Raw genomic sequence first — 22,575 nt, 5'->3', positions numbered from 1 at the left:
GCAATAAGTACCCTTACTGTTTCCCGCCTCCGATTTTCATGCTCCGTGCTATTCCTCCTTCCTTCTCGCAAGTAGGAGTGTTTTGCATTTTAAGAAGGTGTGAGAACCTTCTCGCACCATTCAAGGGTGGTTCAACTTCCGCCGGGGTCCCTGAGAAGTGCGGAATCGACCACGGAAATACTGCGTCTCAAAACTTCAGGCGAACAATAATTCTGCAGTCACCTACGTCATTCATATTAATTATATGCGTGTTACATTAATGACTACATGCCGTATGTGTCCTTAAAAATGATTCAAAATATGAGAACTCGTATAGAATACTTCTCTTCGCAAAACGTTTATATAAAACAAGCTTTTCGCTCCGGTTTCGTCCGGAAGCCTAGTAAGCACTCGTATGGTCATTTCTTCGCCGACTTGCTTCACCAAAATCATGACTGCTCGGTTCTCCTTATCATACATTAATGTTTCATAGAAAACAATTTTCGCAACAGGTGAGCACCGCTTCATATACTCTCGCACAGATACGTAATACGTTTACAGTCAATAAGACGACGGTGTCTCCTCAACTTTAAATGCAAATTACGTGTTGATAAAGGCGTATTTTATTTACATAAGAAACTTTAGTTAAGTAAATACTTTTGACAAGGATTAAGTAGGTGCTACATAAACGGTTCGTAAATATAACTTTAATTTTTTACTCCAAACAGTAACATAAAAATGTTTACCGTGAGCTATATCTCTTGAAGATAGGTGTATGCTGTCGCGAGCATTCTACAGTATTTTTTATGCTCCTTAACTCTTCCATGTATCGTTTCGATACATATTCAACGGTTTAGACAGTATAAACCATTTCTGGAATAATACTTCATAGATCTGAACCTTCCTCGAGAGATGCCCTGTACAATAGCGAAAACCGTAACAAAATCTATCCAATGATTCTCGAAGTTAGTCCGTCCAAATGAACACCCAGGCGCCTACCGGAGACTTTTTTTCATGCAATCTAGAAAATATAGATACGTGAATGTCGACGACTCGTTCCGCCAAACCCAAATACGAGGATCTAGATGTCTAACCGGTCACTTCAATTTTTCCCGACCATACCGAATTACCGGGTGCACATATCACTATACAAAGCTTTCAGCGCAAAAATGCTTTCCTTGGAACCGATAAACAAGCTGCGCGTCATCCTATAATCTGCCTCTATCTCTGAAAGCATACTTTCTGCCTACATGAGCAACTCTTTGTAAACCATATTCTGCAGGAGAAAAATCCGCGTCAGAGGCCACCAGGACTTACCGATACCCGTCGTGGTCTAAAAATGGTAATAATTTAAATTTCCTTTCTAATCTCCATTATCGCCCCAAGAGTTCTCTCGACGGCACGTTTGTTAATGCAAAATCGCACGTAAGTCCGGCGCGGACAATTAAAGTGCTCGATAACGAATTTACAGCTCGGTCGTACGGGGTTCAGGACATTATCGTTTAATTCCGCGAGTTGGAGAACTCGAAATCGACGTTAAGGGGTTCCGGGGTTGTAACCGGCACGCTGCGGAGAGGCACGAAACGGCGTGCGCTCTATTCCGGCGGCTGCACTAAACAGGAATTCCTGAGGGAGGACCGGGAGGAAGGCTCCCGGGATGGGAGCCGTAGCTTCGTCGCCGGGCGGGAGTTTATTTAAAGTCATTTACATCTACGTGCTTTTGGATCAGCTCGCTGCGAGCGACGCGACGCGAAGCTTCCTGCCCGAGTACGAGGTCCTTTAAGCTCGAAATCCTCGATTCCGGAGCCACCGGGACATTTTTACGGGAATTCTCCTGGATCGGAACGCTTCGAAATCGAGGGCGCCGAACACCGATCCTTCAAACGGGATTTATCCTCGAATTATCTCACGACGGTAAACATTTGGATTAAATGGAAGAGGATAAAGGACTCTTTATCGACGACGATGATCACCCTCAAAGTTGATCCTGTTTCTCTTTGTCGGGGAGAAAGTTGGTCCGTCCAGAACTTCTTATTGAGAAACTTCGAAGGAGACTCGGGCACCCTTCGTGGGGAAAAGTGAAATTTGACGGAACCGAGAGTTGACCCTTCTTTGACAGCTGATGAAACGAATCCAAGAGTCGTTGGCGAGAATCAAGGAGAAAGTTACTTCCTCTATTTTCCCACGAAATCCTGGAAACTTTGAAAAATAACGTCTATTTTAGAACGGCGTTAGGGTCTCTCGAATCCGCCTTTTTACGAGGATTTCATGATTCGCGAGATATCTCCCACGTCGAGCACGAATCGTTCCGAATTTCAGAACCGCATTGATTTTAACGCGGCACGGTTTTAGCGGAGGCGGATGCATAAGACATTTCCATTAGTCGGCTGATCTTTTCAAATATAGTTCCCAGAAGTGAGTGAAATCAGGAAAAACCTGTCGAACTGCGGATAAAATTTCCGAAGGGTAAAAATCGGTAGCAGGAGCCAGATTACAGCGAATCGCGGGTGTCAACCCGGTTCTCCTTATTTTAAATAATTTAATAAATGTAAGGCAGAACGGAAATGCCGAGTGGAGACGCTCATCGGGGCCGTTACTGGGAAATCAATGGAGAACCATCGCGGAAGCTCCCTTCCGGGAAGGGTTGCGAAATCGTCGCGCAAACGTCGACGCGGAATCTCCGCAGGGACGAGCGCTGGCTACGACGATCGGCCATTGCGGCTTAGTCGTAGACGAAAATTTATAGAGCGGCGAAGGTGTATCGGCCCTACGGCAAGCGTGTATCGCTAGTAATTGGAACATTTATGAGCCAATCAATCACCACTGTTACAGTCCCGCCGATGCTGTGGATACCGCACCAATTGGTGGGCGCCCCTTTGGGATCCTCCGTAACCCTCGAGTGCCACACGGAGGCGCATCCTACGTCTCTGAATTACTGGACCAGGGACGACGGGGTCATGATCCACGAAAGTAGCAAGTACCAAACCAACAACACCCAGGGCTCGCCTTCCTACAAGACGCACATGAAGCTCACGGTAAACTGGATTAAGGTGAGCAAGGGATTCCTTCCTCCCCCAGGACGCCCGTTTCGTCGCGCCGTGGCTTCCTCTTTTATTCACTTCCCGCCCTCCCGATCGCTGAGCGTTTCGCCGATCTACCCAGGAATTCCGCTCTCCGGTTTATTCCGTGGACGGTATCACTTTCCTTCCTCCGTGCCATTATTTCCCCTTTTATCGTCGCAGCTGACTATCTCGTGCTGGATTCATTGGACGGTGCGGTGCCTTCGTTCTTATTTCATTTGCAATTATGTTGCTTCGCGTTGGGTGCAGTCGGACATGCGAAAAAAAGTTTCGTTCATCGAACGAAATCGTTTGACTCCAGTCGGTTCATTTCAGAATACGGTTTGGTTGACTCAATCGAATTTTAGTTCACTTTTCTACTCCCGTTTCGACCTTTAATGTGTTTTTGTTGAATCGTTTGATTAATTTTTGAAAGCGCTCTCCGGTTTATTCCGTGGACGGTATCACTTTCTTTCCTCCGTGCTATTATTTCCCCTTTTATCGTCGCAGCTGACTATCTCGTGCTGGATTCATTGGACGGTGCGGTGCCTTCGTTCTTATTTCATTTGCAATTATGTTGCTTCACGTTGGATAAAGTCGGACATGCGAAAAAAAGTTTCGTTCATCGAACGAAATCGTTTGACTCCAGTCAGTTCATTTCAGAATACGGTTTGGTTGACTCAATCGAATTTTAGTTCACTTTTCTACTCCCGTTTCGACCTTTAATGTGTTTTTGTTGAATCGTTTGATTAATTTTAGAAAGCGTTACTGACAATAAATCTAATATCAGGTTGAGGAATAAGTTCCCGCCGTTTTAATTACGTTACGTTGAAAACGGCTGGAATTTATTCCTTAACCTACCCTAGTAGCATAGAATAATTTCTAAATATTTCTTTGTAATCTCTGCTAAATATCTCCAGCGACAGATTTTTTAAGATTTCTTGTAGATTTCATTCGAAGATATTTGAAATATTTCTTGAAAATCTCAATGACATATTTAGTTTCAATAATTTNCACGAAAAATTTTTCTAATATTTTCGTTCCGCTATTTCATTATGGGAACAAAACGTGTGAATTTGATTTAAATATTTTTAAAACGTTTATAACGTATTCGGCAGATATTTAAAAAATACTTGTATTAAAATGAAACGAAATGTTTTGTATATCTGGTAGAAAAATATTATGAAAACACGTGGAGGTAATATTATATAAATATTATAGAGATAATATTCTAAAGTAAACGTTTTGCACGTATTTCAAATGTCTGGTAAATATTTACAAAATGAACGATATTCGTTAAATATGTAGAAAATATAGGACAAATATTTTGTGCTACTAGGGTAATACATTGGTTAAGAGCACCAAATTACTTTAATATTTCGTGCGATGTACAACGATATAGGATGTAATCGATCGAAAGTTATTAACTTTCGCTCAACTAATGTCGAAACTCGTCGAACTGTAAGCCACAAGGATTACACGTATCGTTGGATTCATTAAGCTTCACAATGTAAGTTAAGAGTTAACCAAGAATTTTATCGCGCCAACTGAATATTTTACTGGCCACGTAGTAACTATATTCTGTAAGTGAAACAAAAAAAATTTTATTGATTCGATCAAATATTTTTCTGCGTGTACCTTTCGAAATGTGTACACTTTGTATATGTATGTATACTCGTATTAAATTTGAAAACGATCTTTATATCGTACCGACCCTACCATTTCCAACGATAAAAAAATCACGTGCTGGTTGTGTTCTTTTTGGAGGATGCATAGGGAGATCGGGTACAATAGTGACACGGTACAATTGTAACATTGGTTATAAGTATGCCAGTGATTTGTGCAAAAAATTGACACGCCATTCACACGTGTGTACGTAGATATAGTGACACGGCTGGAAACGATGGGCTTATGAAACGTGTACTCATAAATTAAGAGATTTCCATTGTGACTGCACATACATTGCGAAGACTTGGAATGCAAAAATTATAATTTAGCATCCTCTTTTCTATGAATTTCTTTATATTGGTTAGTTTACGAATTATTAGTGAAATAAAAGTATTTATTGTTTTATATGAAATTTTGGTTCTCGTTGCAAACGTACCTTCTTATCCATTACAACCGTACCCGCAACGGGTGCAGTTGTTACACATATCAACTATAACTTAAATTATTTTTTCTATATACTTGAAACAAAGATAACTACTAATATGACTAAATCTTATTGCTAAACTATATCGCGACATGTATTTTCTTTCTCGGATATTTTTGGGAAAAGTATAAAAAAAATGCTCCACTCAAAATTATTACAATCGCCCCCGATCCACCCTGTCGACTTTCAGTTTTTCAATGGCAGAATAAATGATCTACGTATTCGAGGATTTCTTATGACGAGGTAACCTACATTCCCGCAAATCAGGTGTCCACATTTCCAACGGAAATTGCTTTGAACATGAATATAGAAAATTGTGTTCGCGTAATTACTTGGCAAGTTCCATCCAGTCATCTAGGCGAGCGACCATTACCGATCGGGGCATCGGAATAAGAGAGATGAGGGGGAAAAAAAGTTGGAAGTCTGTTTATACCTTCTCGTTTTCTTCCCGCGAAAGATATAGTATGGTAGCTAGCGGATTTCGAAAGCTTAACGACCCGCAATAAAGTAGAAACCTATTGGATCGCAGAGTACGTGCCACGCGTACCTTTTGCGAAAGATTGTTCGAGGAAACTTGTCGAGCGTCTCCTTCGTTCCCTTCCCTTCCGGCCCTCGGGTTCCTCCGTCTTGCCTTCGTACTTTTCCCCGTTCTGCTTTCATTTCTATTTATCGTCTTGTTTTCTACTTTCGCAGATGGAAGATTATGGCATCTATAAGTGCGTCGCGAAGAACCCTCGAGGAGATACCGACGGTTCGATTCGTCTGTACGGTGAGTGTCGATCGATTAATCGAATTAAGATTACCAGTAACATTACAGCATGGATAAGCATGCATGCAGGATTTATCTCCACTACTTGCCGGGGTTAACGTGTAAATTCTGCCGGGAATTTAAACATTAATTTCTTTAATTGATGATTAAGATTCGCTATTACGACGGAATTACGAATTAACGACACCATTTAATCGACCTAAGTTGATAAATCGCAGATAAATAATAATTTAATAATATTGGCTCGAACCGATTCAACTTGGGTAGGACTCTAAACTCCTTTTATTTGAGCAGAATTGAGCTTAATTATTAAAAGTATCCGAAGTAAATGTGGACTTCTCGACCCTTGATACTTCGGAAGCTTCAGAAATAACGCTTGACAGAGTCCCGTGATCGCGACGCGCTTTTGTCTTCTCCTGATAATTACCAAAAAGTCTTAATTAACTGAGCGAAGAGCCCATTTAAAACTCCTGATTTCATCTCGAGGTACAAGTTAATCCCGGAAATCGGCAAATGAAGAAGCTGGATTGAAAATATAGAAATCGATCGTTCCGTTGCGTTTAACGTCGTCACGTTTTGTGCGTCCCAAAAGCAGAAAACGGATTAAATAAAAGAATCGCCGTGTCCTAATAACTAATAGAATACCGATATACCGACATGGAGACCCTCTGGCGTCTTCTACGATCGATATAAGACAATGCAACAAGGTCAGCAGCGACAGAACCGCATTCTGCCGATCCGGGGTCGATACACTGGGAGCATATCAGTCGATTCCTGTCGAGGGTGCAATTTGGGTTCCAGCAGGGGACCTTTGGGGCAGGTCCTGATGCAACTACGGGACACTGCACCGCCAGCGGACCGACCCAAACCCATACATCGGATGCATCAGGAGGACCCTTGGTGCATCGGTGCATGGTGGGAAGGCACGATGGACGAGATTCCCATCCTGCCATCAATGCGGTTTAAATAGATAGTCCTGAATTGACTCGCTAATCGCTGTTATGAGTAATTACGCCGTCACAGTTTCGGAAGCTCATCCGTCTCGACACTAACGAACCTTGCAGAATCACCTGTTCTCTCGGAACTTAGATACCCCTCTCTAGAGGTGTATTTTTCATCGGTGATGAATCGGGATCAATGAGAATACCCGTAAAGGTGTCGGGGTTACAATAGCCAAAATCATGCAGTTCTTTTCTGAAGGTTAGGAATTAGGTTTTGCTCGAATGTCTGGGTAGGAACCATGGGCCTGATAGATCCAGGCAATGCTTGGCTCATCCCTCTTCTGCCTAACTGCCGGACAGGGAACTGCCTAGGGCACGAAATGCTGGAAACAGCTTCTGCCCAGATTGGCAAACCGGATAAACGCTGGACAGGTTTCCTCGCGATTGCTTAATGAATTAGCGACGCTCAATCTGGAACCCAACGAACCCCGGCATCCTGCCCAATTAACCCCAGCCAAGTGAAATCGCCCTTCCTGCCGTGAGGTCGAGCTCAATAATTGCTCTTTTCGGCCCTCCCCTTTGGCTTTGTTTTTCATATTGCTGTACGAGAGCGAAACGATGCTTCTACTGCCTGTGCACGTGTGTGGGAAGCGTCTCTTGCGCAGAGCCCTTCTCTGGGGACAAATGCTATGAAATCCCCTATCATCGCCTGTTGGGCTGGCCCAAGACCCGTCTCAAATGATTTCGAAATTCTACACCCTACTTGATAGCGTGATAAAGCTTATCCACGGTCATCGCATCCCCGTGAAATTTATCATTAGGGTATTTTGTTCCAAAGGACTTCAATAATCATCTCACAACCCACGTCGACATCTTCATCGAGTGCCTCCAAATTTTTCTCTACCACGTCCAAGAAAACGAGGTTCGCGCGGCTTCTGGGTAATTCCGGAATAATTCCGAAATAATTCCGTAAACGAAACCGAGCCCACGGCGGACACTTGGTACAATGCGTCCCGTATGTAACGAGAGATGATTCCACGGTCATAACGTATGCATATGACATAAAGGGTTGCGAGAGATGGCCAGGGCTCGCGTGTACACACGTACACGCGAGAGGCTAGCTCTCGTGGTCGCGGGGCTCTCTCCATTAGCATGCATTGGTTTTTCGCATTAGCGACATTCAAATGAAGCGAACGTTTAGCATAAAAGGCACTCGCAAAAAGGGCGAGCTACCGTGCATACGTGCCACGGAGAGGGGAACCGAGAGCCCGCGAGAGGGAGAGAGAGGACTCGACGGAAGGATCTGGCGGGGGGAAAAGGAGAAAGGAACCTCGACGAGGATGATTTTGTTCCGCGTGGTGGAGAACGGTCCTGGTCCGTTAAGGCTGAAGCACCCTTGCCCGGCCTGCAGACCGGATTCCATGAACATTCATATCGACAGAAATCCACTCTGAACTCGATAACTGGATGCTGGCAATTTCAAGAAATCCCCGATATTAACCCTTTATTTACGAAACACAGACTATAGTGGCTTCCGCCTGATCGAAGTTTTTTTACGAAGTGCTACTATAGTGGCCCTCTTCATTCCCATATATCCGAAACGACAATTAAATATCGTAATCAAATAAAATATCAGCCCTCCGCGACCGAGATATCCGTACAGGTGGAGGAACTTGATTGACGTCGATAAAGAAGATTTTTCTAAATGCCTACGTTGCCGACGTTCGTTTTTATATTGACAGCTGTGTCGAATTATATTGGATATCGTACCAAATGGCATACTCCACCTGTCGTTTTCGTGCAATAAATATCAAGAAATCGAAGTAAAACTCCAGAAATCCTCTGTATTCATGCTTTCTGGGGCCCTAATTGACTGCAGAGGGACCCCCTGCGCCATCTGTGATTTTTAGGTCAATTAAATTTTCAGTCCGACACCTCGTATTCCCATCGTTTTAGCGTAGAAGCGCATACAACATTTTTTTTGCCTTTATTTCGTTCAAATGCGAGTTTCTCGATTACCAGAGTGTTCTAAATTGTCGTAAAATTGTTCTGACCCTTTCGATTTTCATATCAGAGCCTTCGACAATTGCATATTGATCGAAGTATGAGAGCTCGACACCATCTTGGTTCAGGTCTGGGCTCAGTTAACAAATTTAAAAAAAAAATCCAAATTTTAAATGTGTCAGGACTATTTTTAGATGATCACGAGTGATATATCAAAGTTTCGGACAGTTTGGTCTAATACTCTTAAAAAAAAAGTGTTGCATTCGAATCGACTGATTGGAAGGGGGTTTCACTTCACCTTAAAGGGTTAAGATGTTTTCGCAATTTGCGATTATAATACGTTTCGTTATCTAGCCGAATTCCATGCATGTTACACGCAGGCGTTTACATCTTGGATTCGGATTGTACATATTTTTTCTTCATTACTTCTTCCGTTTTTCTTATTGTTAGTGACATGTTTGAATTTTTAATGCCGATACCCTGTATCGATGGTGAAATTATGACTAGGAAGGGGAAAAACTTTTCCTCGTGAAAACGATGCCGGCCATATTTTATGCGCATTTTTGGGAATTTTCGATCCACGCCGATTCCGTCCCGGCAAGTGCACTTATATTCGATTCGCTTCTGCATTTTTCGAACCGATGTCCAGACCGGTGCGGAACGATCCGCGTAAGTGTACTTCAACCTTTGCTCTCCCCAACATTTGGCAACCTGAAAATATCCACCGCGCGCGTTCCGCCTGCGGATTTAAATCACAACTGCAAGTTCAACGGAATTTCAATCGTTCGGACCTGCCGGAAATTTCTTTCGAGGCTTGTCAAAGGGTGCTTTTTCGATCCGCCTCTCTTGACGTGGACAGAGAAATTCTTGAGATTTCTCAATTTTTCTGATGGGATTCGTGAAAACTTGGAACACTGAATGAAAAAGGATGAAAGATGGACGGAGAAAAGTTTGCCGAGAGGGCATCGGTGACCTGACGTTTTACATCTGCATATTTGTTCCTCTAAGGGTGGCTAAGTTTCGCATTTCGACGGTAACTTTATGAATTAATGATACCAAAGTTGATAAGTCATAGATAAAAAATATTTTAATCATACTGGCTCGTTTTACATGTCGTTTTACATGTCATGGGTAAGAAGGAGTCACGCGACTTTTTCCCTCCGAGTGACAGAAAAATCGCAGACAATTTCACGCGACGATCTCGGATAAGTACGAACGAGGTAACACACCCTTACCGCAAAGGCGAGGGAAGAAAAACAAAAAGAAGAAAAAAAGGGTCGCTTATCTGGCAAACTTGGGGGTGGCCTAGGATATAAAAGGCGCATAATACGGTTTATCGTGCACTCGAAATAAGATGTCCCCGGTGAGTACTCAAAAATGATCGCGAGCGTCTAGAGGCACGACAGGGAATATTTCGCGAGAGAATAAGCATACCGTCTCTGAGAAAACAAAGATCCGGGGGGGATGCGAAGGGAACGAGAGAGAGAGAGTCGGCGACTACAGAGGCGGGAGTAAAAGTGGAGCGCGAGGGAGAGGGAGCTACGGCCAGGAAGTGCGAGGGAGGAAGAGAGAAAGAGGCCCCCGAAATTAAGTGGTAGCAGTCAGAGATGTGTCAGAGGAGTTTTATTAAGCGGCATAAAAAAGAGATTTGTAGTCTGACTGAGGGAGCCCGAGCCGGGGCGGAAGATGGAAGGGGGTCGTAGAGATATGAATTTATTATTAAGGACCGCCTAAGGGCCAAAGTACCCCTGTTTCTTGATATCCATCCCCCGGCTTCCCCAGGACCGTCCCGTCCTCCTGACTCGACCGTCTCGCCTGCCTGCAGCCCCTGCAACCCCCTGCACCCCCCTGCGGCCCCCTGCGACCCCCTGCGAACCCCTGCAGCCTCGAGCTTCGGCCTCGGCTAATTTATTCCGTATGTTCGAGTCAAGCTGCTATTTGGACGGAAAACTCCGACGGAACAACAATATTGCATTCGTCTGCCGAGCGAGCACGAAAAACCCTCCCTCTTCCTCTGTCTCCCTCCCTTCCGAAGCTACGTTCTTCGAGGTTGGACAATTTAATTATCGGCGATGTCCCGCGACGCTTTTAATTTGCCCTTCGATCGCTTTACGGAAAACCGGAGCTTCGTCGGGTACCTCCTTCTTTGATCTCTCCCTTCATACTTTGCAGCCCTCCAAGTCCGCCCGACTTCGCTTGTCCTTCTTCCCTCCTTTTTTTCCCGTTCGATACCACCACGGGCGACCGTAAATTCCTCTCCATCCCGTAATTTGATCGGCTTACACAATTTTTTCCGGAAATCGGTTCTGCCGCTCTCCTGGTCCCTTTAACTTCCTCCGGGGCGACGCTACGCCGCCTTTTTTTTTTCCCAGGGAAAATTCATTTTTCACCAGCTAGCCCCGTAGGTAGGATCCTGCTCTGGGATGGATGAGACCGCCACATTCTATGGTGTCAGTGGCCGCTTTAACTCGCGCGTTCGCATTAACCGGAAAAGAGATCGGATGACGCAGGCTCGCTGACTTATTTTCATGTAATCCTTGTAAATATGCCCAATCGTCCCACTCTAAAGATCGACTACCAATTTAAATTTTTGCCCGTCGTGCACTAATCGATGAGTTTCGTTTCGACGAGTGATACGTTTAACTGCCCGTATTCTTTAGATGCCTTGTAAACGAATTTTGGGGAACTGGCCAAAATCGTCTAAGCCCAAGTCGAGCTCCGAATGGACGATCTAATCAGGCGCCGATCATAGATGTAATGCTTCCGATGGCTTAAGGTGAAGTGAAACACGTCGAGGAACTCGATCGACATGGGTAAAAAACTTTTATCTAAATACCTACATTGCCGACGTTCGTTTTTATATTGACAGCTGTGTCGAATAATATTGAGAATTGTACTAAATGGCATACTCCATCTGCCGTTTTCGTACAATAATTTTAAAGAAATCTAAGTAAAACTCCATTAATCCCCTGCATGCATGGTTTCTGAGGCCCTAATTGACTGCAGAGGGACACCCTGCACCATCGGTGATTTCCGTGTCAACTAAATTTTCACTCCGAGACTCGTATCATTGTTTTAGCATAGCAGCACATACGACGCTTTTTTTGTCTTTATCCCGTTCAAATGAGAGTTTCTCGGTTTCTCGATTATCAGAGTGGTCTAAATTGTCGTACAATTGTCCTGACACGTTCGTCTCTCATATTAGAACCTTCAATAATTGAAGATCGATCGAAATACAAGAGCTCGACACCATTTTGGTTCTGGTCTGGGCTAAGTTTTAAAATTTGTTCCAGAATTATACATTTTGAAAGTGTCAGGATAATTCTTAGGTGCTCACGAGTCATATGTCAAAGTTTCAGACGGTTCTATCCAATACCCTTAAAAAAATGTCTTATTCGAATCGACTGATTTGAGGGGGGTTTCACTTCACCTTAAGTTTAGACTGAATGGACCAATTTGGTTCTGGTCAGCACCGCTTGTTTGCGACTGGAACAGTCAGGAGACTATTCAAGTTCTCATCGGTCCATCGATGAATATTTCAAAAAACACTTGGCGAGTCTAACAGAGTCTCATTCAGAACCGTCTAAATTAGGCGGTCTTGAACGTATCTCAATACACTGAGAAGAAGTTGTTACGAAATAGGCGCAAGTCTCCAAATCGGGCACGATGCCCAGCCACAAAAAGAAAGAATATCGTTATAAATCGTAGCTTTACAAATTGTTGTATGTTATTTTTAGGAACCGTGGTCGTATAATCTTTTCAGGAACTGCCGCCTGTTTGATAGTTCCTGTTGTTGGAATAAGTACTTTTTCTCAAGGTAGTCTCCGTATAGATCCGCCTGCCACGAAATTTGTCCTCTCGGGATATAGAAACTTTAAACCAACACCGTCAGGCTTCTCCCTTTCCAAGATTGTCGGCTCGTGTTCCGCCTCTTCGGCACATGTCAATCCAGAATGGAAAATGCGACCTCCCGAGGCACGAATCCACGTGCCTTTGTTTCGGAATCGGTCGATCAAGCTCCTGAGAAATTGATGCCTCCCGAAAGAGCCGAGGACCCGCGTCAGGACCTTACCTCGGCCCCGAGAAATTGGGTCTCCGTTAAATCTTTTAGCTTCCCAGGGTCGCCGGAAAGCGCAGGGGACCGGCTCGATTATCAATTGATCGTGGTTCCACAACTTGGTGAACATAATGAATTCTTCGACGTGGAGACGTGCCCAGCGGGGGGTCGTGACCCATCTCGCGGCCGCAACCTCTGCAAGGCTGGACTCGAAACTGCTACGTTTTGCCGCAACCTCGACCGAGGGACGTTGGCCAAACTTTCGGATTTTCGTCGATCGCAAAAGTTTCGCCGCTGACAAGGGACCAGGAGGGAAGCCTTCCGTTCGGACGACTATCGGGCCGACCATCTCGAGGACGTCTCGGCCTTTCATTCGGGACCTATCGACCTCTGGTCTGGTCCAGACGTCTCGGCCACCCAAGGACCCTTTGTCCAGGATTTAAATTTTTAACAGGAATTCATCCTGAACTGGAGACTCATCACTGGGATAAAAATTGCTTGCGAAACGTATCCGAGCTGGCCTCAAAGTGTCACCGTTCCAAGGCTGGGAAAATGCCTCATTCTTTGGGAACTTCTGGACGATCCATTTTACCAAGAGGGTAGATTTAGATGTGAGACTTCGCGAATCGTGTTAAATTATTTTTACATCGCAGGTTAATTTGCAACTTGTAAATGCTGCGTACGTACCTTGTTAGAGAACGTTTAGGAGCTTGATGAATCACCGCGTCGCAAAACTGCACGAATGGACCCTGCGATTCAAGCATCGGGGAGAGACGAAATGCAAGAAGTCGCGAAAAAAACGGAGAGGGGAAGATTACACGAGGTTACAAGTCCTTGACGCGTTCCCATCTCGGCTTACCTTTGTGTCGCCGTCAAAGAAGGCACCGAGGGTACTTAGCATCTGTTAAGAAAACGGCAAAGTAACTCGTTAAGGACGGATTTGTGCCCGACTGAATTTCCGAACGCTTTGACATTTACGTACGGCCTCGTTACAAAAGTCGGTTCTGTAACGAAAGAAGCCTCCGCAGCTTCTTTTGTCTAAGGGGTACGCCGAAAAAAAAAGGATAGCTTCGAAGTACTAGGCGTTCTTTTCACCTTACTTTCAGCCTATGTGCTGGAAAAATCATACTTTTCCCTGGCCATGTATTCCAACCGACCAATCGCCCGATTACACTTTAGCGTCTTCGTGTGACAAGAAAAAAAATGAAAAGTCAAAGCGCCTCGGGACAATTCGCGTGCTTTTTTCTCTTTTTGGCAACCGTAGTCTAATTGCAACGAGGATGCCATCTTGACGAGGGACCCTGCAATGGCCACGGTACGGCGAATCGCGAAAAAGGGAGGAAACGCGGGCAAATAGGACTACTACGACAACTCGTTAAGTCGGCAGACGATGGCGATGCGGTACAAATGGCTTTTTAATTTAGCTAAAATCTTTTCAATTGCGCCCGTCTCATGCGGCACTTCTCGCCGCGACTTGGCGCACTCCCCCATAATATTAATGAATGGCAGCGTTTATTACGCATCGCGAGTACGGCGAGTACGTAGAGGCCCGTTCGCGTAGCCGTGGAAACGGCGGTAAGGCCGCAGTAATAAACGAATGTCATTCATTACACTATACATCTCTGCCGGCACATTTGCGCGACTCGTTCCCAGGGCTTACGCCCTGTAGCCGCATCGCGACATTATTTCTCCGTTGGCACGATACACGCTCATTGGGCGCACTTCGTTTGACACGGGTTTTATATCGTATTCCGTGTTAAGTTTCGGGAAAAAAAAAAGAGGGACGTGGCCTCGTAAAAAAACAACAGAACAACGCTCTCTGTACCACGTTCGACCCTACCGATGGAATCGCCCTTCCGGGTCGCCCCGAAGAGTGGACATTAATTCATAACGCGTTCCAGGCATTTCACGTTCGACACATCGGACCCCATTTCGTCTTATCGGAACGGGTCCGGAGGGTTTCGATATTTCCGGAAAGCCATTCCATCCGAATTCGGGCCAGGGGATATCTGATAACAATTTAATACGGATTTTCCCCTCTGCGGGAAGAAACGGGGTTTAATTGTCCCCGGGAATATAATTCTTTTACGAGGCGCATAAACCAGAATCCTCGTCTGAACTGTGCTCAACAAACAAAGAATATCCCCTCGCGCCGGCGAGATATCTCTTCGGCGCATTCACGGGAAAATATGGTGTATATATATATATATATATATATATATATATATATATCGCGTATATAAACGAGGGCCGGCGAAGCGGACGGAAAAATTGGGGATGAAAGGGAATATCGCTTTGCGGCGCATTAATTCAAGAGGGCAGTCCCCGAGCCCCGGTCGGGTCCGGTCGTCCATCCGGGGTGGGTCCGGGGGCGCGTTTGAGGGACGACTTTTCGAATCGACTTTCCTGGTCGAGCGAAGAAGTTTGGCAATTTCCTGGGGCTAATCTGGCGGTCGGTCGGCATTGAGATGCTGCGGGGTTACCGGACGGCCGACAAGAGGATGGCCGATGGTCGGCCCACCGACCGCGAACCCCGACCAACCCCATGAATTATACAAGCCGGCTCTCGTAGAGGAGGAGGAATCCATGGGCGACCTACGTGGGACGAGCGAGAGAGAAGACGCGGACGAGCGGTACTCGATGTGCTTGTACTCGCGATAGATCCAAACTCTCCAAAGATGATTCCAAGATGAAGATTTTTGAGGATAATATCGCGATTCTATCGAAGAATTTTTAATCGAAAATTCTTATGCCACTTTAGTACGCGTAAGTCAGGCGGTATATCAAGGATGTATAAAATAAGAACGCAATGCACCTATAATTGTCGCACATTGAGAAGGCAGTTATTTCGTTAAATAAGTTGTGCGGGGAAGTAAATGCAATGTGCTTGCTTTATGCGTTCTTAGTGTGTGGTCTAAGTTCACATGTTACGAAAGGGGCCCGATTCGGAAAGTGGTCTTTTTCTTTTTATCCGAGGTAATTATTATACTATTCACGGTATTAGAAAGATGATCAAATACTATATCGAAACTAAACTAATGTATGGGGTGTAAAAGAGAGAAAGTACCCGCAAAAATAAATGAAGCGCTCCTAAGATATGTAGGGTAATGATCGACAAGGTCCATGCTTCTTATTAAAGGAAACAAAAAGAATTATCACTTACATTCATTTTTGTGTTTCAGCATTGACACGATTTACGTAAATTATATATTTTTACAATTCATCACTATTTATCCTCGATTTTGTTCGTTAATATCGAGACAATTTGCGTAAACGTTTTCGTTAACATTAGTGCCTTACCCTCACACTTTCAGTTAATTATTGACGTTTAAAGTGAAATAAAAATAATAAAAATAAAAAATTATAGTTATTACCCAAATAACCGGTACCAAACATGTAAAGGCATTTCGTGGAAGAATAATTAAAAATAATTAAGAATTTCCGTTCATTCTCGTTAACTTATAAATTTCTCTTCCAACGTGTCTGACGACCGGGCATTGATTTTTCAAATAATTGTCTGGTACGTGAATGTACTATTTTCTCTCCCGTATTACAGAATCATGTCGTTTACTTCATTTAAGCATTCTCACCAATTTCACGGGTATTTATTATTAGGAAATTTAATTTCTTCCCAAACCAAACACTCCCTGATGAGGCAGTTCGGTGACAGTAAACGCGTCGACACGTTGATCAGCTCATTTAAATGAAATTTGTTTAACGAACGTCACGTGTTTATCGGATGCACGGTACGATAAACCTCGAGGGGTTTGTTAAACAGACGTTTTTCCTTACTTTGGATTTATTGTTTGGACGAGTCATTTTTGGCCGTGTATCAATATGCATGAAGCGTGCATGCAGAGTCGACGGGAAATGCGACATAATGAATGCCGGGGTACTTCGTTTTAATGAAATTTATTTAACGATCGATGCGTTGGTCGCGTCAACGAATAAAGATGAGGAGCGAAATCGGCGCTTAAAAATGAGTATCCTTAGCAAGTCGGGTTATTGCGGTTTAAGGGTGCCTCGATATCCCGACTTACGTGGAATGTTGATTTATAAAAATTGTTGCCGGTAAAATTACTCGTTACGGAACGCGCGGTGGAAAATATGAAAATCCCCTCTGAATATCAAACGAACCGCTACGATTTGCATGTATGAAAGTTTCTAATATGGATATCCTGTAGCCATGCACGCGAGTTTCAACGGTGCAACTTAAAATGAAATTCAGTATCAGAAATTATAATGGGAATCCATACCATTTCACGGCGTGGACTGAAAAGTACGTACTTCCGAATTACTCTTCCGTCCGGTGTTTCCATGATCTTCCGTAATCCCGTATTTGCGGGAAATTGGATGTCCAGAAAATGCGATATCAAGATAATCCTATATAAAGATAGCCCGGGACATAATCCATCACTTTATGGACAAATCCCACGTGACATCACATTTTCCTAAGATTAATAACTCTAACGCGCGACTCTAAAAAACATTTATCGAAGAATCATTCGCGTTCCGTGCCGCACCCTTCTCCCATCCTTTTTTTTTTTTTTCGTTAAAAGTGTGAAATAGTTGAAATTGTTTCGCCCGCAGTAACCGATCGTCACTATTCCGCGCTATTCTCAGGAAGGCGAGTTAACCGCAGCTCCCTGACTCGAGGCGCCAAATAGTGGTTTCAAACAATTGCAACTATTGTAATTAAACGCTCGTCGTGTTACTTTTCCGAATACAGGAAGTGGTCTTGTGCAGAAACGTTGGTATTTGTCAGTACTCCGTGGATCCGTAATAATAACAGACAGATGAATACGTTTAGATCATATCTACATCCATAATACATTCAAACTGTACATATAAACATGCCGAAAATGTCAATTATTACGTAAACCATTGATACGTTTCAAGGGAGAAGTCGTTGTTACCGCAATTAAATGATGGTATTTCTAACTGCGCCATAAAGATAAATAAAAAAAAGAAAAAAATTCCAAAGAACCGCTAATCGCCCGTATATTATATGTACACGTAATATACATTAAAAATGTATAAATAGATATTTCCAAATTATCATTATTTAGACGAACCGTCAATGAGGAGCTATTATTGCCACGATTGAACCGATCCAGTTTGCAATCAAGTTTCTGACTACTTATGTGTATGTTGTATACATAAATAACAACAGACCGATCATCTCCCGTATAATATATGTACACGTAATATACGTTAAAAATGTATACATAGATATTCCCAAATTATCAATTTTTAGGCAAATCGTCAATAGGTTTCAAATGAGGAACTATTATTGCCGTGATTGAACCCAGTTTGCAATCAAATTTCTGACTACTTATGTATAGGTTGTATACATAAATAATAACAGACCGATAATCGCACGTATATTATATGTACATGTAATATACGTTAAAAATGTATACATAGATATTTCCAAATTATCAATTTTTAGGCAAATCGTCAATAGGTTTCGAATGAGGAACTATTATTGCCGCGATTGAACCCAGTTTGCGATCCAGTCTCTGACTACTAATGTATAGGCTGTATACATAAATAATAACAGACCGATAATCGCCCGTATATTATATGTACATGTAATATACGTTAAAAATGTATACATAGATATTTCCAAATTATCAATTTTTAGGCAAATCGTCAATAGGTTTCAAATGAGGAACTATTATTGCCGCGATTGAATCCAGTTTCTAACTATGTACTCGAAGGAATTTCATACAGTTCGGTCGAACACGATAGGTCAAATGATATTCGCGGCTCAGAGAACTCCTTTTCTCCATGGACTAGCAATTCACTATTTCGCTCTCCTGCGGCCTGTCGAACCACTTCGAAGCCCTCTGGGATGTCGAATCGCCCCCCATGTATCGGCTCTCCACAAAGGCTTTGTCTGACAGCTATAATTTGAGTATTATGTAGCATGTGGAGCCGAATGTTTCCGTGGATCTCGCGTAACCTAATTCGAGCAAACGACGTCCACCCTGAAGGGATACGAGCGTTCCTTAGTTCATGTTTCCTATAAATATATTCTGAAAATTAATAATTAATAAATGCTCCAAAGGAAACGAGTTGAGATCATTCTCGCAGATCAATGATTTCCCGACAGGGTGTTAATAAAAAAATCGAGGAAATTGGATAACATCAATATCCTGGTGCTTTTCCTATATGCGTAAAGCAAATTATTAGACTCGCGTTATTGAAACTGTTTCCGAAATTTCCTGGAATCGAGGAAATATATGCACGAATGATTTGAAGTACTCCGAAGGTAGGGTGATTGCATATTCGATTTTTTCTTGGAACAGAGGGTGAAAGGCCGTTTCCTTTGCTTCCACTCTACCCCTGATCGATTCCCTGATACTAAAATATGGGAAACTGCATATGAGAATATCATAAATTGGATTTCTCATTCTGCTCGACCCTCGTTTCATGGGACAATTACACGAAATCGAGAGACTGGTCGAACATGTACTTGCATTAGACTAAATTTCAATAAGATATTGAAATGTATTGGGTTATTTCATGAATTCGCCAAAAATGCGCCGTACTTTCTTTGAAGATAATTGCATGCTTAAATAAAACTACGAAGAAGGCGGCAAAGAATAATCAATAATGCGAAAGAATACATTATTAATTAATACGTGGTTTGTTTCTTGTCAGAAACTAATTCTTTAAGCTTTAAAAATTTGTCCGCGTACCTACAGGACACCAAAACAGCAATGAGAATGTTTGTACCGATCGATTCATCATTGGTCCACGTGGGATTATTTATACGCCTAGTGTCGCTGCCTTTCCTGAAATCGGCCAGCCAATCGTTTCGGTCGGCTAGTTAGCGAATCAATGGGTTGGTGTCAATCGAGTAATCGGTCAGGAAACAATTACCCGATGACTTTTAACCAAATAATTGGCTCGGAGCCGGTCACTCGATTATTTCAATCGATCGAGCCATGAATTAACGGACTATCTTCTCTCAGAGACAATCGGGCTGAAAACGATTTAGCGAATTAGTCGAAATTTATAGGAATTTATCAGCCATCATAAATCTCGACTCGGTTCGATAGATTATGGATTACCGTTCATAAATCAGGGCCCTTTAGGGCTTGCGTGCGTATCTCTTTCGGAAACCTACCCGTTCGTGCTGGAGAATATAATTAGCGGATCACGAGGGGCGCTTCTGGATCGCGTCAATTGCTGGGATGAGCCTATCAGCCGCGAAGAATCGCCCTCAAATTGGTCACCTTCGATCGCTCCAATTCCCATTCACGTCCTATCGATCGAGTACGCTTTTCCACCATCGACTCATATTTTCAATAGAGAAGAGTCACCGGGCAAAACGCTGCATTTGTTTTCCGCGAGCACACTCCGGCTGCGTTTCTGCTCTCCCCTTGCATGTTTCCCGCTGAAACAAAAGTCGGGGAAATGGCACCGAGATGCTTATTTGTATTTTTTTGTACGTGCCCTTGGGCAATACATAGTATGCGGGGAGTCCGTCTCTTTGATACAATACTTCTGGAGACGGTAAAGGCCGTTTCAAGCATATTCGTACCATATCTGTAACGTATCCGTGCAGTGCACGTCCGTACATTGATAAAAACAACAAATTTTTTTATTCATACATTTCTGTAAAAGGTCCGTATCGGTAATATATGAATACCTCAACATAGGTTCAAGAAGCCAAGAATTGAAATTCTTAACTTGACACACCTAGGGCCAGTTGCATCAACAACCTAAATTAGTAACGCTAATTGAAATTAATTCATCCGTGATTGAAACTGAATCATCCCTAGTAGCACAAAATATTTGTCCTATATTTTCTATATATTTAACGAATATCGTACATTTTGTAAATATTTAGCAGACATTTGAAATATTTGCAAAACGTTTACTTTAGAATATTATCCCTATAAAATTTATATATTACCTCCATGCGTTTTCATAATATTTTTCTACCAGATATACAAAACATTTCGTTTCATTTTAATACAAGTATTTTTTAAATATTTTCTGTCGAATACATTATAAACGTTTTAAAAATATTTAAAATCAAATTCACACGTTTTGCTCCCATAATGAAATAGCGGAACGAAAATATTAGAAAAATTTCTCGTGTTTTTTTATACCAAATGAAGTATTCGATAATAGACGTGAAGTAAGAAATGTATTTTTATTATGTTAATAAGTTAAATAATATTTCTTTATATGTTTATAAATTATTGAGGCTGAATATGTCATTGAGATTTTCAAGATATATTTCAAATATCTTCGAATGAAATCTACAAGTAATCTTAAAAATCTGTCGCTTGAGATATTTAGCAAAGATTACAAAGAAATATTTAGAAATTATTCTGTGCTACTAGGGATAGGTTAATTCATTCTCTATTACACTGATAAATATTTAACAAAGATTGACTAATATCAAATAACGGATGAATGTCGTACCTCTAGATTATCAGCTGTTTTCTGATTAGTAGAAAACGATTAATGTTTTCGTGAACAGCATACTGTTTGTCAACCTAACTTCATTAATCTATTATAAATTAAGTACATTATGTATGGATTGAATGAAGCTAATGGCATTAAAATAAATTAGAAAACAAAACGATATCTAAACGAGGGACAAACGTGAGAAGCGTCAACATTTTTCTGCTTGATGTCTTAATATTTATGGTTTTATTCGATACCAACATTTTTATCCAGCTTTGCTTTGTTCCCGCGTTTTACGTGCAATGTATTTATAATATATATGCACATTAATTATTACAACTAACATTTAGTTATAACAAACGAAGAGCGACCCGTTATTTACTTTAAATTTGTTTAAAATCGACCCAATCTTTTAATTCCCTTTAATTAAATAATTCATGCCTCACGAAGTCAATTCCCTCGTGCCTTACAATCTTTCCAACAATATCATACATCAATACTGATACTATTTTCCTTTCGATCAGAGCATTAAGGTGATATGAAAAGGGTATCCGAGAGTTCTCGCTTATGACAATTTTCTCCGAACTGGATGTACCAAGTCGTTAAAAATCTTACCTCGTAAATATGGAGGCCCTAAGAACTGTCCGTACACACGAAAATTCACTTTTCTAAATTACTTCCTAAACATTTCTGAAATTTTGTGTAAAGATTGAAATTTGACTATTGTCAGGATCTTCTTTAGGACGTCCCCGTTAATCTCAGGAACTTGGGTGTCTAGAAACAACGATTTCTAAATCATCTGTCAGCTCCAATCAGGATTGGTACAACCGAAAATTTCTTAATTCGTGATTAGTCCACCACAATTAACAGACGGTACATTAATCATGGTTGGCGCAACCGGCCCCTAGTCCGATGGGGTTCCCATCCAGGACCCCCAACGTTTCGGACGAATTGCTCGAAGAAGGGTAATCATTCCGCCCTGAAACCCTGAACAGAAGTTTACCGGGCTCCTCGAGTTTGTTTGCGCCGAAGGAAGAAGCTCGGAAGCAAAATCTCAGGATGGGTCCTTCCCCCGTGGGGGAAATTGGGCGCCGTCCGACGACGCGACGCGGCACCGCAAAGCGGAGCAGTCCGGGTATCAAAGTTATTGCCGAGAGGCCGGGCGATTGAGAGGTCGCTAA

The 22,575-nt window shown here is 42.6% G+C and overlaps 1 protein-coding gene across 1 annotated transcript in view; it reads left to right on the top strand.

Annotated features, from left to right (window-relative positions):
* LOC105704426 (lachesin) overlaps positions 1-22,575 on the top strand; it is a 125,791-nt gene that overhangs the window by 61,222 nt on the left and 41,994 nt on the right. The window contains exons 6-7 of the mRNA XM_023434939.1: positions 2,812-3,029; positions 5,884-5,959. Coding sequence (XP_023290707.1) covers positions 2,812-3,029; positions 5,884-5,959 — 294 coding nt within the window. The remainder of the gene's footprint in view (positions 1-2,811; positions 3,030-5,883; positions 5,960-22,575) is intronic.

Source organism: Orussus abietinus, unplaced genomic scaffold (genome assembly GCF_000612105.2).
Source record: "Orussus abietinus isolate OABI.00-Male unplaced genomic scaffold, Oabi_2.0 scaffold52, whole genome shotgun sequence".
Classification (NCBI taxonomy): Eukaryota; Metazoa; Arthropoda; class Insecta; order Hymenoptera; family Orussidae; genus Orussus; species Orussus abietinus.
The sequence above is the reverse complement of the archived record's forward strand: the minus strand, read 5'-3'. Positions and strand labels throughout refer to the sequence as shown.